Genomic DNA, 15,294 nt, shown 5'->3' with positions numbered 1-15,294 from the left:
ATCCCTCCTTCCAGTTATGTTTTCTGTGAACTCATCTGTGCTTATCTAAAACTTCCCGTGCACGCGCCCCGTCTCTCTCTGCAGGCATCCCATCACTATATCTATTTGTGAGCTCGTCTGTGCGTAAAGCTGTGAGTGTGATGTTGTCTTTGAAGATGTTTTCATTAAGTTTTCTGTTTGAGGTGCCCACCGGGCACTGCACGGTGTGAAGAAGCCGCGTCGGCTGCCCAAGCCCCGTGTAGTCTGCGTTCGCTCCGCGGGTGTTTCTGGCGGGGCCTGAGCTGGGCACGGTCAGCAGCGATGGCGTGAGGTGGGCGGGAGGGGGGCAGTGGCTGCTCCCACGCCCCTCTCCGGAGGCTGGGCTGGGAAGGGAAGTGATGGGAGGTTATTAAAGGCCAGAGCCGCGGCTCTCGGAGGATGTTCCCAGGAGTGCGCGCACTTGGACGCCACCTTGCAGTAGCTGTCGGGCGGCCGGGGTGCTCCGTGCAGGGTGGACGGAGGACGAGAGCGGGCAGGAGTCCAGGTGACACGACCACTGCTGTGGGAAGAGAGACGTGAAAGGGCTCACTGGAGCGGGATTCACTGATACAAGGGACCGGGACAGGAGAGCTCTGTGACCCAGGAGGCCAGCCGGGAGGAGACCCCTGAGCACTGAAGGAGACCCCTGAGGGATACAGGGCAACCGAGGGGTTACACCCCCAGGAACCACTCAAAGAGGGACTCCTGGGGGATACAGGGCAACTGAAGGGGTAGACCCCCTGAGAACCACTGAAGGGGAGACCCCCGAGTGACTCAGGACCACAGGAGAGATACACACCCAGGAATAAAAAACCACCGAGGGGGAGACCCCCGAAGGATACAGGGCCACTGAAGGGGTAGACCCCAGGAATAAGGAACCACTGAAGGGGTAGTCCCCGATGGATACTGGACCACTGAAGTGAGAAACCCTAAACGACACAGGACGGCTAAAGAGGAACCGCCGAGGGGCACAGTCGTTGAAGGGCGAGACTGCAATCGCAAGGAAACTAACATCACTGGAGGTGGAGACCTTCGACTGCCACAGGCGCACTGAAAGCAGTCTCCAGAGGAACTCGGGACCGCTCTAGGGGGGACACTCCGAGAAGCCCAGGACCACTCTAAGGGAAGCATGGCCCAGCCCTGTCTGGGGCGCCCCTACTGACCCCAGTGCAGAGCCGGACGGTGCGTGCTCGTTCTGCCCGTGGTGGGGCTTGGGGGCTCGGCCTGTGGTGCTCGGTGACATCTCCGGGGCGCAGCAGCACGGATGGCTGCCGCAGGGTCCATGCTGTCTCTCCTTTCCCTCACGGGGTGCCTGCTGATGCTGACAGGTGAGCGGCCACGGGGCACCGGGGGTGGGGTGATGCTGGGGGCGGGGGAGGGGCAGTGCAGAAGGGTACACACAGGACGACGAAGGGACAATGGGGCGGATGCCCGGTGTCCTGTTTCCTGCTCCTGGGCTTGTTTAAGATCTCTTAAAGTTAGAGCCTTTTCTGTGTGTTTCCGGCCCCCCTAAGGGGCGAGGGAGGCGTTATTGTGTGCGGTACGTGCCCGGCGTTGGATATGCACATCCGCTGAGCCGGTGGGGCGCTTGAGGGGTCCGGGCGCAGGGCCAGTCTTCAAGCGCTGCTTTAAAGAGTTGTGCGTCTAGTGCCTCGTCGTCACGCTATTTTCATTTAGTCCAATAAAGAGGCATCGAAACCTGCGGCTTTTCAATGCCTAGTAACACTGTTGACACTTGCTTTGCTTGTGGCGCTAAATACTGCAGTTTTCTGGCTTCTGAGCGCTATAATTGGCAGATATTATCATTATCCCGTTTTGGTTCTCAATTTACACACCTCTAAACGACGGATGACACCCCTGCCTTTCAGAGATTCGAACAGGTGACGCTTGTCGCATTTTTGACCGGCTGAGGTTCATATGACTTAGCTAAAGTCCCGGAGTACTGATTGGCGTTAACATTCGTTTGAGAAATTAAGCTCACTAAATGGGGCGTGTAAATAAATAACACCGTTGTATTCAGTCACCAAATGGAAATAATGTGGTCTGAGTGACAAAATGAATTAGATTTTTGAGGGGTAATTAACACTAACCCGATTGGTTATCCTTCGCGTTTGAATGCCACTGACAGCGCTCCATATGTTTGTTGCAGGGTATGGTGCGCATATACCTCTATATTTTTGGTACAGTAATCTTGTTTTAACATATATAATGACCAACTGTTCTAAAGAACATAACATGGTATTTTCCGTTTCTAAGCGGTGTAGATATCAAGTGCCAGGGTTCAATAATGAAACGGTGCCCAATGTAGCGACCTCATAAGAATGAAAGACCAAGTTGGCCGTGCGCTGTTTGCGCTCTTCGGATAACGTTGTCTCACGGCTACCATCTACGATGGGTTTGAGTCCTGTTGAATGAATGTTTGTTCCTGCGAGTCCAGGTTAAATGGCGCAGAACTTCTTCCGTGTCCCTTTAAAGAATCATTGTGTTTATTATCTGTCTTATGGAACTAGAGGAGATGTTAGCTACTGGTTGAATTGGTTAACTTGAAGATATGACGGGATTTTGAACAATACCAATCGTGTGTAATGCAAGGTAGGACTACTAGACAACCAATGGAATTCGTTTCCACTGTACACGTTTAGGGCACGGATAGCAAAGTTGTGCAAACTCTTCCCACATAACTTTTGAATGAATACGCATGTTTAAGGCTCAGGGTGCACATGCATGAATGAATATGTGAAAGGGTTTCCTACCCCGTGTTCAAAGGTCTCACTCACTCTCAACATAAGAGGTGAGGCATAGACGAACCGCTTCAGCCAGCAGATGAGATCACGCGGCGGCTTTAGTGAGGAGCGGTTCTGCGCTCCTTGCGAGCGGCGCCACACCCGATCCGCGCATGCGCGACATCGCGTTAGCCAGGGAGCAGTGACATGCTTACTTACCCCGCTTTGCATCAGGGTATCCCAACATCGTGAACGGTATATACTTTTATAGATAAATCAAAGGTGTAGGATTAAACAATGCACCGCGGAGTCTCAGCTTGCGATCGCTGTTGAAAATGTGCACAATCACTCGTGACTCACATGCCCACTCATTCACCCACTCGGGATCCCACGCAGGGTTTCACTCACCGCCTGTTCACACATCCCCTCACTCACTGTCTCCTTCGCTTTCTTGCTCGTGTTCAGTGAGTCAGTTGCGCGCACATAAAACATCACAAACTTAGTGTCACACTCGTCGTTCGCCTGCTTAGTCATCCCAGTTTCACTCTCGAACCCACTCCCACTCACTCACATACTGTCATACTCACCCACAAGCACATCTTCGCCCGATCTTTCACTAATTCATTCACGTTTGAACCGCTCATTCACTTACTCAATGACTTTCCGCCTCTTTCACTCACTCACCGCCTCAACCAGCACAAACTCACGGTAACTGATGCAACCACCCACCCGTCACTCACTATCTCACTCACAGTCTAGTCGCTGTAACACTCACTTTCACCGTCGATCCCTTACACCAGTCCACTCATTCACTCCTTCACACACTCATCACTCATTCGCTCGCTCATTCGTATAAGCGTTTGCAGTCTCGGGGACCCCTTTCTCAGACCGCCATGTAGAGATGGGATAGTGGCGTGATCCATACGTACCACCCTCCTGGATTGGGAGACGCTGGATTCAGTGACAGTGACGGGGTCGTAGTGTGACTGTCAGGCTGCAGATGTTTAGCGCTCCCAGCATCTGTACAAACCTTGTTCCACAGCACATACATGTGCTCGGGTTCTGTGCTTGAATCCCATTCCCAGGGCAGGCCCCTAGATGTCCGTCCAGATATATGAGACCAGAACTCGAACCGGCTGCAGGCAATGCCTGTGACACAGACCGCGGTGCACGAACAGGCACCACGGACAGCAGCGGAGGGGAAAGGACGCGTTTTACACACTCCGGTCCCGGGATATTTTGGTGCAAATCCAGTCTCATTTCAGAAAAGTGTGACAGTCCTCAATGTAGGCCCCTAAGTGGGCATCTCCTGCTAATGAAGTGCCTGGATGCTCGGCTTATGTGAGCGCTATAAAACACAGGCTTTGCGCATATATTACCTGATCACTTTACATACAATGTGCACACTGAATCGCAAACTGCCCTAATCTCACCGCGGGTGCGCCCTTTCTTTCATGTGAGATCAGATTACAGGGATATTACAGGCTGGATCTAACTGCAGAGACAGGTCCGATCTATATTCACCCGGGTGAAAACGCCATCGGCCAGTTACAGAGGATTTCGGTTTGATCCCGGCGCTGCTGCAGGGGGTGTTTGGCATACACTGATCTGCTGCGGAGAAACTTCCGGTTGATTCCAGTGGCCTCTTGAAGCTGGCTGTGGGTGCCCAATGGTGCCTATAGGCTGTGCCTAATTTTTAAAAGAATATTCTGTGCCGGGGCCAAATCTTCTCAGTAGACCACTGGTGCGATGCCGAATGTCGGGGATGCCGAATATTAAGACCATATTTCACCCCTGCCTCTTTCTTCCACCGACATACTCTCCCTGCCGCTTTATATCATTGACTCGTTTTCATCCCTTCTTCTTTCTTTTTGCATTGTTATATTGCCCGATCTGGCTCCGACGTCATCGGAGCGCTTTACACCAGCACCCTTTGCATTAAACAAGGACACATTAATTGTGTTCTGTTATTTTCAGGCACAGGCCACAGGTTAGTTACATGATTTGCCCAGAATCACAGGTTGTTGAGCGTTGTGGAGCCGACGCCGAGACTAGAACCTGGTGTCCCAGTTCAAAAGTCGACAGTGCCTTGATTTAGGGTGAAATCAAGGGACAAGGCACCAGGAGGACTTTGTGATGTGCTGCTGTTATGTACCATAGAGGGTGTGTTTATGCAGAGCAGGTCACACGGAAGGTTTTCCACCTGTAACTACGGTGCATTCTCTTTGGAGTCGTCTACGATTAATGTGAACAAATAGACAAACGTCTAAACTAGATCTAAGGCATGACTGAGGCACGGAGAACCACCCCTCACTCTCGCGAGTGTTTGTGGCATTGAAGTCATCGGGTACACAGTGAGGCCACTCAGGCAATATTTCGACAGAAATGCAAATAACATAGAGTAGGGATTTTGCAGTTTTATACAGCGCGAACTCGACCCCATCCGAATATATTGGAGCGCTTTACATGACCACCAGTTACGTTTACACAAAGACACATTGAATGACCTGCCCAGAATCACTGGATGGTGAGCTGACGCCGAGACGTTACACCAGTTACTACGCCCCCTGCACAGACTCTCTAGCCCCACCCCCTTTCACCCGTGCATCGATTTTGCACAGAATCTGCAGGTCGTGATATTCCCGCCAATTTTCTTGGATATTCTTAAAATACCCAATCATAGGAATCGCCGGGGCACATATGTAAGAACTTCCTTCGTGCAATGCGTGGCCGTCAATAAGCCTGTCTAGAACACAGAAGACAGGAAATTAACACAGGGTCAGGTAGAACACTTTGTTCATCAATGGGAATACGGAAAGAATTGTGCCGGGGATCCAGATGAAAGGGCAGAGACCATGGCAACCTACCCGTAAAGAGCAGGCAGGAACTGTCTTAACTGGATAGCCCCGGCCACCTTGCTGGCTGGAATTCTACTGTGAGCTTCTGGCCCACCATGTTTCTCTCTCCCCCCCCCCCCCCCCCCCCAGTTTTCCACTCTCAATTAGTTACACCCAAAACGGAATTCCGGGCGTAGACTAGGGGGTGCCAGTCATATTTAGTTACCTGGCGCATTTCACCCTCCCGATGAGTCAGATTTGTGCGGAGGTGAATGTGCACGTCTGGAGCTTCGCGCATTTACACAAGGTTTCTGTGACCGTATCCATCGACAGCACATCTGGAGACTCCGGAAGCCTTACACAGTTTGCACCACGCCTCTCTGACCACGTTCACCATGACATGCCCCTAGCACGTCTGTGACAGCTAGTGTGTCACATGCTTGCACCATGCCTCTCTGACCACGCTCACAAAGACATGCCCCTAGCACGTCTGTGACACTGCGACAGGTGGTGTGTCACATGCTTGCACCATGCCTCTCTGACCACGCTCACAAAGACATGCCCCTAGCACGTCTGTGACACTGCGACAGGTGGTGTGTCATATGCTTGCACCATGCCTCTCTGACCACGCTCACCAAGACACGCCCCGAGCAGGTCTGTGGCACTGCGACAGGTGGTGTGTCACATGCTTGCACCATGCCTCTCTGGCCATGCTCACCAAGACACGCCCCGAGCAGGTCTGTGGCACTGCGACAGGTGGTGTGTCACATGCTTGCACCATGCCTCTCTGGCCACGCTCACCAAGACACGCCCCGAGCAGGTCTGTGGCACTGCGACAGGTGGTGTGTCACATGCTTGCACCATGCCTCTCTGGCCACGCTCACCAAGACACGCCCCGAGCAGGTCTGTGGCACTGCGACAGGTGGTGTGTCACATGCTTGCACCATGCCTCTCTGGCCACGCTCACCAAGACACGCCCCGAGCAGGTCTGTGGCACTGCGACAGGTGGTGTGTCACATGCTTGCACCATGCCTCTCTGGCCACGCTCACCAAGACACGCCCCGAGCAGGTCTGTGGCACTGCGACAGGTGGTGTGTCACATGCTTGCACCATGCCTCTCTGGCCATGCTCACCAAGACATGCCCCGAGCACGTCTGTGAGTGTGACACTGCGACAGCTGGTGTGTCACATGCTTGCACAGCGCCCCTCTGACCACGCTCATCAAGACACCGCCCGAGCATGTCCTGACACTGCAACAGGAGGTGTGTCACATGCTTGCACCACGCCTCTCTGACCACGTTCACCAAGAAATGCCGCGAGCACTTCTGTGACACTGTGACACAGGTGACAGGTGATGTGTCACATGCTTGCATCACGTCTCACTGACCACTTCACCAAGACACGCCCCGAGCACGTCTATGGCACTGTGACAGGTGATGTGTTTCATACTTGCCCCGCGCCTATCTGACCACTTCACCAAGACATGCACTGGGCACGTGAGTGCTCCACATACTGGCACTATGCCTTTCTAAGCACATTTACCACCATTTGTATTCACTAAACTCTGGAGAAGCATGAAGCATTACATTCGTACTCCATGCTTCTTTCTTCATATTTATTCCTTGATATATTTTTTTATAGCGCGGATATTATCTGAGTGGATGTTAAAGCACTATACATCATAGGGGTGAAAGAGAGCAAACTCGAGATGCAGTAATTAACAGGATAATGAAATATGAGGCTCCTTATTTTCCATTTCTACAGATTTTTACACATAAATAAAAACAGAAAACAATCACTTGTTTGTGTTTATGTACAGAAACAGAAAACACACTGGACTCATGACGCCGGTCTTCTTCAGGTAGTTTCCGAGCCGACAGACTCTGCGCGCAATATCTATGCTGAGAGACAGCCAGGGGAGCGTCTGCTGTTGAACCCCCTCCCCCCTCTCAGAGTGCGGCTTAAATGTGAGCAGCACAAGAGGGGGTGGGGGTGGGCAAGAACAAGGGAGCAGAGGGGTGCTCAGGGGAAGTGCGAGAAGGCTACAGGGTACATTATTCCCAAGTATTCATGTTACGTGTCAGTACCAGGGACCCCCATGTGCAGATCTGAGTGGTGGAACATCGGGGTGCCAGTGTTCTGCTGGCAATCTACATTTCTTGTTCAAAGCCTCACCCATTCCCTGGTGGGTGGCCTTCTGGTGGCCGGAGGAGTTGCGAGGCAGGTTGGGCTTGGAGTGGCATGATCAGGCCACTCACAGTCGAGGGTGGTGACACCTCTTTACTTGGTAAGAGAACCTAGCCGCACTTTTAACAGGAGATTCTGGTGGCCCCAGCCCCTCCGGCCGCTCTGAAGCATACGAGTGAGGTCAGCAGACCTTTGTGCGGAGCAGGTGAAAGCTACTGCGAACAGGGATTAACACAGGTCGATTCTGAGAGGTTAGAGGGGCTGGGGCAGTGAGAGTTGTTCTGTTGACATCACACCGTCGAAGAGGCCTCGAGGGAGTAAGTAGCCAAGGTCCCTCTGTTCCTTTCACATGTGCTTGTCCTGTATGTCAGCAGGTTTATTCAGGTGAGGGTTTTGGATTTCTTTAAGTGTGTTTATGTTGATTATATCTCACCTTTTCAGCAACAGAGGCGCAGGGTGCATTTTATGTTTCGGTGCTTTTGGGAGAATAAAAGCATTTGCTTCATCCCAATGGAAATATATAAATCTGAATAAATACAGATAAGTTGATTAAAAAATAAATACGGATAAATACAGACTGAAATGTAAAAAAATAACACCGAACGGGGACATTTATTTATAGTACATATTTACATGACATACCGTTTTGAAAACCAGTAATCGGTACATGGGTATATCTGAGTATACATTCAGATTTTAAATGCAATGTTCACATTACATTCAGTAGACGATCAGAGGTGGGTCAGGACTGGGAGTAGGTGATTTTTCAGAAGTTTTTTTGAAAGAGATAGCGGTGTCCAGTCTCAATTTGATGGGGTTGGTGTTCTGTATTTTAAGAGCCCAACCTGAGAAGGAGTGGGGTAGTGTTGATGGTTGATTGCATTTAGTTTCGTGTTTGTTAATGCAATGTAGTATCACTAGTAGCAGCGGTTTTGTGGAGGGAATTACTAGTGCTGCAGAGATGTCTGCTGTTCCCTGAACTTGTGAGTATCTTCCAAAGGTACTGGGTTGTGTTATGTTTAGTTCTTTGAAAATGACGCAGCCCTCTCTAAGAAGCCAGCAAAGTTAAAAAGGGACCCATTTACCTATAGTTAGGTTACTGTAATGTATCCATATTTTCTTGTGTCTGAGGGCAGTTGCGCAGCACTGTTGAGGATTGCTTCTAGAGGGCCTGGCCATCTGTTGGGAGGCATCTGCAGATGGCTGAACCATATGCATTTGGTTACATAACTAATATGGCACGACCTGTTCCAGATCTTCAGTGGGCATAATATTGCTGATCAGTTTCAGCGGTTTGCCTGGTGGTATGCACCTTTGCCCCCTCGTCATGTGTGAACCTACGATGAGTTTGTGCTTGGACACAGACTCCGTGATCTCTCAGTGTAATCTGCTTGGGTGCACGGGCCCGCTTCAAGGGTTTTCATTCTCCAGTCTTAGTTTGTGGTTGGACACAGACTCCGTGATCTCTCAGTGTAATCTGCTTGGGTGCACGGGCCCGCTTCAAGGGTTTTCATTCTCCAGTCTTAGTTTGTGGTTGGACACAGACTCCGTGATCTCTCAGTGTAATCTGCTTGGGTGCACGGGCCCGCTTCAAGGGTTTTCATTCTCCAGTCTTAGTTTGTGGTTGGACACAGACTCCATGATCTCTCAGTGTAATCTGCTTGGGTGCACGGGCCCGCTTCAAGGGTTTTCATTCTCCAGTCTTAGTTTGTGGTTGGACACAGACTCCGTGATCTCTCAGTGTAATCTGCTTGGGTGCACGGGCCCGCTTCAAGGGTTTTCATTCTCCAGTCTTAGTTTGTGGTTGGACACAGACTCCATGATCTCTCAGTGTAATCTGCTTGGGTGCACGGGCCCGCTTCAAGGGTTTTCATTCTCCAGTCTTAGTTTGTGGTTGGACACAGACTCCATGATCTCTCAGTGTAATCTGCTTGGGTGCACGGGCCCGCTTCAAGGGTTTTCATTCTCCAGTCTCAGTTTGTGGTTGGACACAGACTCCGTGATCTCTCAGTGTAATCTGCTCGGGTGCACGGGCCCGCTTCAAGGGTTTTCATTCTCCAGTCTTAGTTTGTGGTTGGACACAGACTCCATGATCTCTCAGTGTAATCTGCTTGGGTGCACGGGCCCGCTTCAAGGGTTTTCATTCTCCAGTCTTAGTTTGTGGTTGGACACAGACTCCATGATCTCTCAGTGTAATCTGCTTGGGTGCACGGGCCCGCTTCAAGGGTTTTCATTCTCCAGTCTTAGTTTGTGGTTGGACACAGACTCCGTGATCTCTCAGTGTAATCTGCTCGGGTGCACGGGCCCGCTTCAAGGGTTTTCATTCTCCAGTCTTAGTTTGTGCTTGGACACAGACTCCATGATCTCTCAGTGTAATCTGCTCGGGTGCACGGGCCCGCTTCAAGGGCTTTCATTCTCCAGTCTTAGTTTGTGCTTGGACACAGACTCCATGATCTCTCAGTGTAATCTGCTTGGGTGCACGGGCCCGCTTCAAGGGTTTTCATTCTCCAGTCTTAGTTTGTGGTTGGACACAGACTCCATGATCTCTCAGTGTAATCTGCTTGGGTGCACGGGCCCGCTTCAAGGGTTTTCATTCTCCAGTCTTAGTTTGTGGTTGGACACAGACTCCATGATCTCTCAGTGTAATCTGCTTGGGTGCACGGGCCCGCTTCAAGGGTTTTCATTCTCCAGTCTTAGTTTGTGGTTGGACACAGACTCCGTGATCTCTCAGTGTAATCTGCTCGGGTGCACGGGCCCGCTTCAAGGGTTTTCATTCTCCAGTCTTAGTTTGTGGTTGGACACAGACTCCATGATCTCTCAGTGTAATCTGCTTGGGTGCACGGGCCCGCTTCAAGGGTTTTCATTCTCCAGTCTTAGTTTGTGGTTGGACACAGACTCCATGATCTCTCAGTGTAATCTGCTTGGGTGCACGGGCCCGCTTCAAGGGTTTTCATTCTCCAGTCTTAGTTTGTGGTTGGACACAGACTCCGTGATCTCTCAGTGTAATCTGCTCGGGTGCACGGGCCCGCTTCAAGGGTTTTCATTCTCCAGTCTTAGTTTGTGCTTGGACACAGACTCCATGATCTCTCAGTGTAATCTGCTTGGGTGCACAGGCCCGCTTCAAGGGTTTTCATTCTCCAGTCTTAGTTTGTGGTTGGACACAGACTCCGTGATCTCTCAGTGTAATCTGCTTGGGTGCACGGGCCCGCTTCAAGGGTTTTCATTCTCCAGTCGTGTAATCTTGCTGCTTGGGTTGTGACCGATAATGAAAACCCCCTCTGACTCTGACTCAGCTCGAGCTGCCAAACGAGACCCAGTTTCGTGTTTTAGACACGCGGCCTTTAAAGTAGGTAGTGGATAAACTATGACTGATTTTGACAAAAATCTGCATGTGCAGGGACAAATGTGTTTAGGAAACCCTATAATTGTTAAAAGGGGTGTTTGCAAGCACTGAGCCCCGTGGGACACCAGGCGTTCTTAGAATAGTGCAGGAAGATTCTGTGAATCCCCAGCACTGGGTATCGGTCAATTTCATGTGAACCATTTTCTCACTGTTCCCCAGTATGGGAGTAGAAGGACCGGGTGATAAGTAGAATTCTTCATCAATCATAACAAACGCAAAGTACATTCGGATAATAGGACATGTTGCCCCCAGGGTGCAGCAATTGAGATGTGTCACCTGCGAATACCCATTTGCGTGCTGTGCCCTGACCCACCTGTATGAAAGGTGTTCTGTAGTTCATTTTCACCACTGTTAGCTGTTTCACTACACATTTATCAAACATCTTCGCCAGGAAAAGCAGGCGCAGGCCTCTGATGGGGCAACAGTTTTCCTCTTAGGCATGGCCAGCTTTGAGGGTTTCAGTACTGGTCATTTGATGCCTTTCTTTAAGGATGTATAGACAATGCCCTGGTCTTAGCCAATGCCTGTATGACCTCATGAGCTTCATCTGTACTGAAGCACACTTGGTGATGGCCGGAACATCACATCCTGTATCTCTGACTTTATCAGTGTGTCCAGTAAGGCACATCTGTAGATGCTTGGATCACCACATACCTCCCTGGCCGCATTCTGTTGCAAATGCAGGGACGCACATGTGCAGATATATAGAGCATTACTTCCCTCGTTCATCAACATCTGCACTGGAGCACATCTGACACGCGTGCCTATGCAGTGCCTCTCTGACCACTTTCACCCAGACACGCACTGAAGCAGATCTGGAGATACCTGGAACACCACATATATGCACAGTGCCTCTCCAACCACTCTCATCAACGTGTGCTGTAAAAAATCTGGATTCCCAGAGATTCCTGGCATGTCAGGCACTTACCGCCATGCGTCTTTAACAATATTCTCCAACTCGTGCACTGAGGTACGTCTGGAACTATCCGGAGCATCTCTGAGCTGCTCAGTAGCATTGAATTCTATTGGCAGACGGGCATCTTTGCAACACCTGCGCCTCAGGGTCTCTGCGGTGTCCTACTGGACACATTTGGATGAAAAAGATCTAAGGCAGTTACTGTAACTATGACGACCTTGTGGTACCCCTGCATTGCTCTAGAGCAGATCTGTGTGAGCTTGGCCCAAAGGTTTCAAACGCTTTGATGTACTCAAAAAGAGGCGTGTATGTGCCTGTGTGTATCCATATAGATGCAGGCATGTCTGTGTGCTCCAGTGCGCGTACATGTGTGAACCCACGTGTCCATTCATTATTCTGTGCATGCGTACATGTGTGTGTGCATGTCTCTTTGCATGCTTGCCAGCGCATGTGCTTGTGCATGTGTGTGCAGCTGACACCAATGGTGGCCAATGGGTGTCTATTACAGAGGGGGGACTGCCCTTCGGCTCTCAGCCTGAGTTTGAGACTTAAGACCATACGTTTTTATTTGAATGTCTAAAAATCATTTTGTTGTTATCCTTGTGCTGTACAGGAGCCCCTGGGAGTCAAATGTTGGTTTCCATGGCCGTCATTAGTTCCCTAGCTCATGTCCCCTGGTCCCTTTGTTTATGGCTCGTGCACTGCCAGACCCACAGTCAATGCCTGGACAGCTTGGTGCATCTGTGTGTTTGTGACCACACTTTAACTTTATTGGAAATCACCCCCCCCCCACCCTCGCCCCCCCCCTCCCGCTCCTCCACTGCCCCGATGAGAGATCCGCAGCTTCCCTGACACGGTTAAACTTTCAGCCAGGACAGCCAGCGGCTCTGCCAATGATGTTCCTGTTCTCCACTGTTAAGTACGCGCCGCATTATGGAAAATTAACTCATCCGTGTTATTTGTTATGTCTCTTTCAGCAGCCTTTCATGAGGCCCGGCAGGAGGGATCCCAGCAGGGCCATTGTGCCACTGGACTCCATCCTGCTACACCCAGCGTGGGGCTGTCCAGACAATAACTCGGGCTGGGACAAGGCTAGTAGAACCATTATAATGTATTTATTTTATAAAAATGAAGGGCGTAAACCTTACCGCCCCTCAAACATAACTGTTCAGGTCAAAGTCTCGATTTAAAACGGAAAAGAGTGGAGGCGCAGGGAGGCTGGCGGGGGAGCTAATAACTGTCACCACAATTTTTATATTTTCACAGGCGGTTTAATCACAATAGCCAGGGCCTGTTCCTGGTTTAATGAGACGAGGTACCAGGGTCTGTGCCAAGCGCGACCCTGGTGAGCGCGCATTTAGGGCCCGGCCCCCCGTACCCGTGACCCACCCCCCCTTAGCCCGGCCAGCAGCCTAATTGGCTGCTAGCCGAAGGTAGCACTTCCGGGGCACCACGATGTGGGCCCAACGCGGACTTCCTGCAGGGGGGGAGGTGGAGCCAGGGGGGGCTATTTAGGCCCCGTACTCACCTCCACTCTTCCTCTGTTCCTGACTTTCCTGCTCCTGCCCTGGACCTCCTGAGGACAGTAGCGATCTCCCACCCACCCGTCCCTAAGAAATAGGGTTTTGGAGATAGGTTGGGAGTAAGGGGGTTTTGCGGAAAAGAGGCCACAGAACTGTGATTTTCAGGGTAACGGGAGGCCCGCTGGCATACTCCCGAGGCCAGCACTGAGGGGAGAGACGGTAAGCTCTCCGCAGGGAGAATGGGGACACCGGCTAGAGAGACAAGGGCGACAGGTCACACAAGCCTCCTTGGCAGCCTGGTGGTGAGGGGTGGGTCCCCCGGAAAAAGACGGACAAGGACCGAGGGCTGCGGGGCTCACCGCTCAAGGACGCTGGTGGGTTGCGCCTTGCGCAGTTCTCAATCGTTGGGGATGCGAGCCAGGAGACCCCTTAGTGCTGGAGGGTTTAGGTACAAAATAGGGTTATGAATTCTGAACGCTTGTAAATATTAAAAGTGTGGTTAAGTGAATTTGTAATCTTGAAATATATTTATGTTTTTGCTTGTTATGTTTATGAATATTTTGTTGAATAAACATGGCCAATTTTTCCCACACCTAGGACTGATGAATGGTTTGTGGGTCAGTAGCGGTCGGTGGAGGGAGTTCGGTGGGGCAGTGGGGCGGGGGAGGGGCAGGGTGGGAAAATGTTAACACCGGAATACGGATGAACGGAGGTAAGTACACATTTAAATAAATAAAACGAATTTCGTTGCGCGCGCTGCATCGAATTTTGCGATGCAGCACGCGCAAAGGAATTCGGTTTATTTATTTAAATGTGTACTTATCTCCGTTCATCCATATTCCGGTGTTTACATTTCCCCACCCTGCCCCTCCCCCGCCCCGCCTCACTGCCCCACCGAACTCCCTCCACGGACCGCTACTGTTGTGGGTTCACTATGGGTGGAGCAGGGTTCTCTGGGGGGTCCGGGCCCTATGTGAGTGGGAGCAGGCTCCTTACTAGTTGACATTTAAATGTTCTGTAATACACTGTGGTTGGTATAAGTTTAGAACCTGGGTTACACTATAAGTATATTTTATGTGACACGTAGAAGGTCAGCATTTATTTGCAGGTAGCTCCACTCTACACAAAGCAGCTTTAATCCCACAACCCATCAGTAATTTTGCAATTACCGCGCCAATTTTAAGTGGGACCCCGATTAACTCCCTATAATTTAATGGAGATCTAAGAGCCAATCATGAGTAGGGCTCCAGGTTTTACAGTATTTGTTTGTTTGACATTTCTGTCTGTATTTATCCATATTTCTTTTTTGCTAATGTTATGTGTATTTAACCCTATTTATTTTGAGTTTTTGGAAAAAGTAAGTTGAAAGTAGTATATTCCTACATTTATGTACCCGATAAATGTGCATTCATGCGTGAATGCCTCATAGGTGTCAATTATATGAACACCCACAGATGATAAATCAGTGTTCACATATGTAAACATGAACATTTTAGTATCAAGATTGTGCATATCTACTGTTGTTTAAGCCTCTTTACTAGAAATCTCTTCTTTTTTTAACCCCTTACCTGTCAATCCACACAGCTCTTGGCCAAGCAGTCTTGACTGACAGCCTTTAGAATCACTCTAAAAAGAATATTTCTGTTTTTATCCACATTTAAAAATAAACACAGACAAAAAAAGAATG

At 50.3% G+C, this 15,294-nt stretch overlaps 1 protein-coding gene across 2 annotated transcripts in view; it reads left to right on the top strand.

The window, feature by feature from the left end:
* The first annotated feature begins 405 nt into the window (after positions 1 to 405).
* Positions 406 to 15,294, top strand: part of FLT1 (fms related receptor tyrosine kinase 1) — a 389,921-nt gene continuing 375,032 nt past the window's right edge. Inside the window, exon 1 of one of the 2 annotated variants that reach the window (XM_085621641.1) lies at positions 406 to 1,346. In XM_085621641.1, coding sequence (XP_085477767.1) covers positions 1,283 to 1,346 — 64 coding nt within the window. In that variant the 5' untranslated portion in view covers positions 406 to 1,282. The remainder of the gene's footprint in view (positions 1,347 to 15,294) is intronic. The other variant, XM_085621640.1, reaches the window with a different exon arrangement.

Source organism: Triturus cristatus, chromosome 8 (assembly GCF_964204655.1).
Source record: "Triturus cristatus chromosome 8, aTriCri1.1, whole genome shotgun sequence".
NCBI classification, from domain to species: Eukaryota; Metazoa; Chordata; class Amphibia; order Caudata; family Salamandridae; genus Triturus; species Triturus cristatus.
The sequence above is the reverse complement of the archived record's forward strand: the minus strand, read 5'-3'. Positions and strand labels throughout refer to the sequence as shown.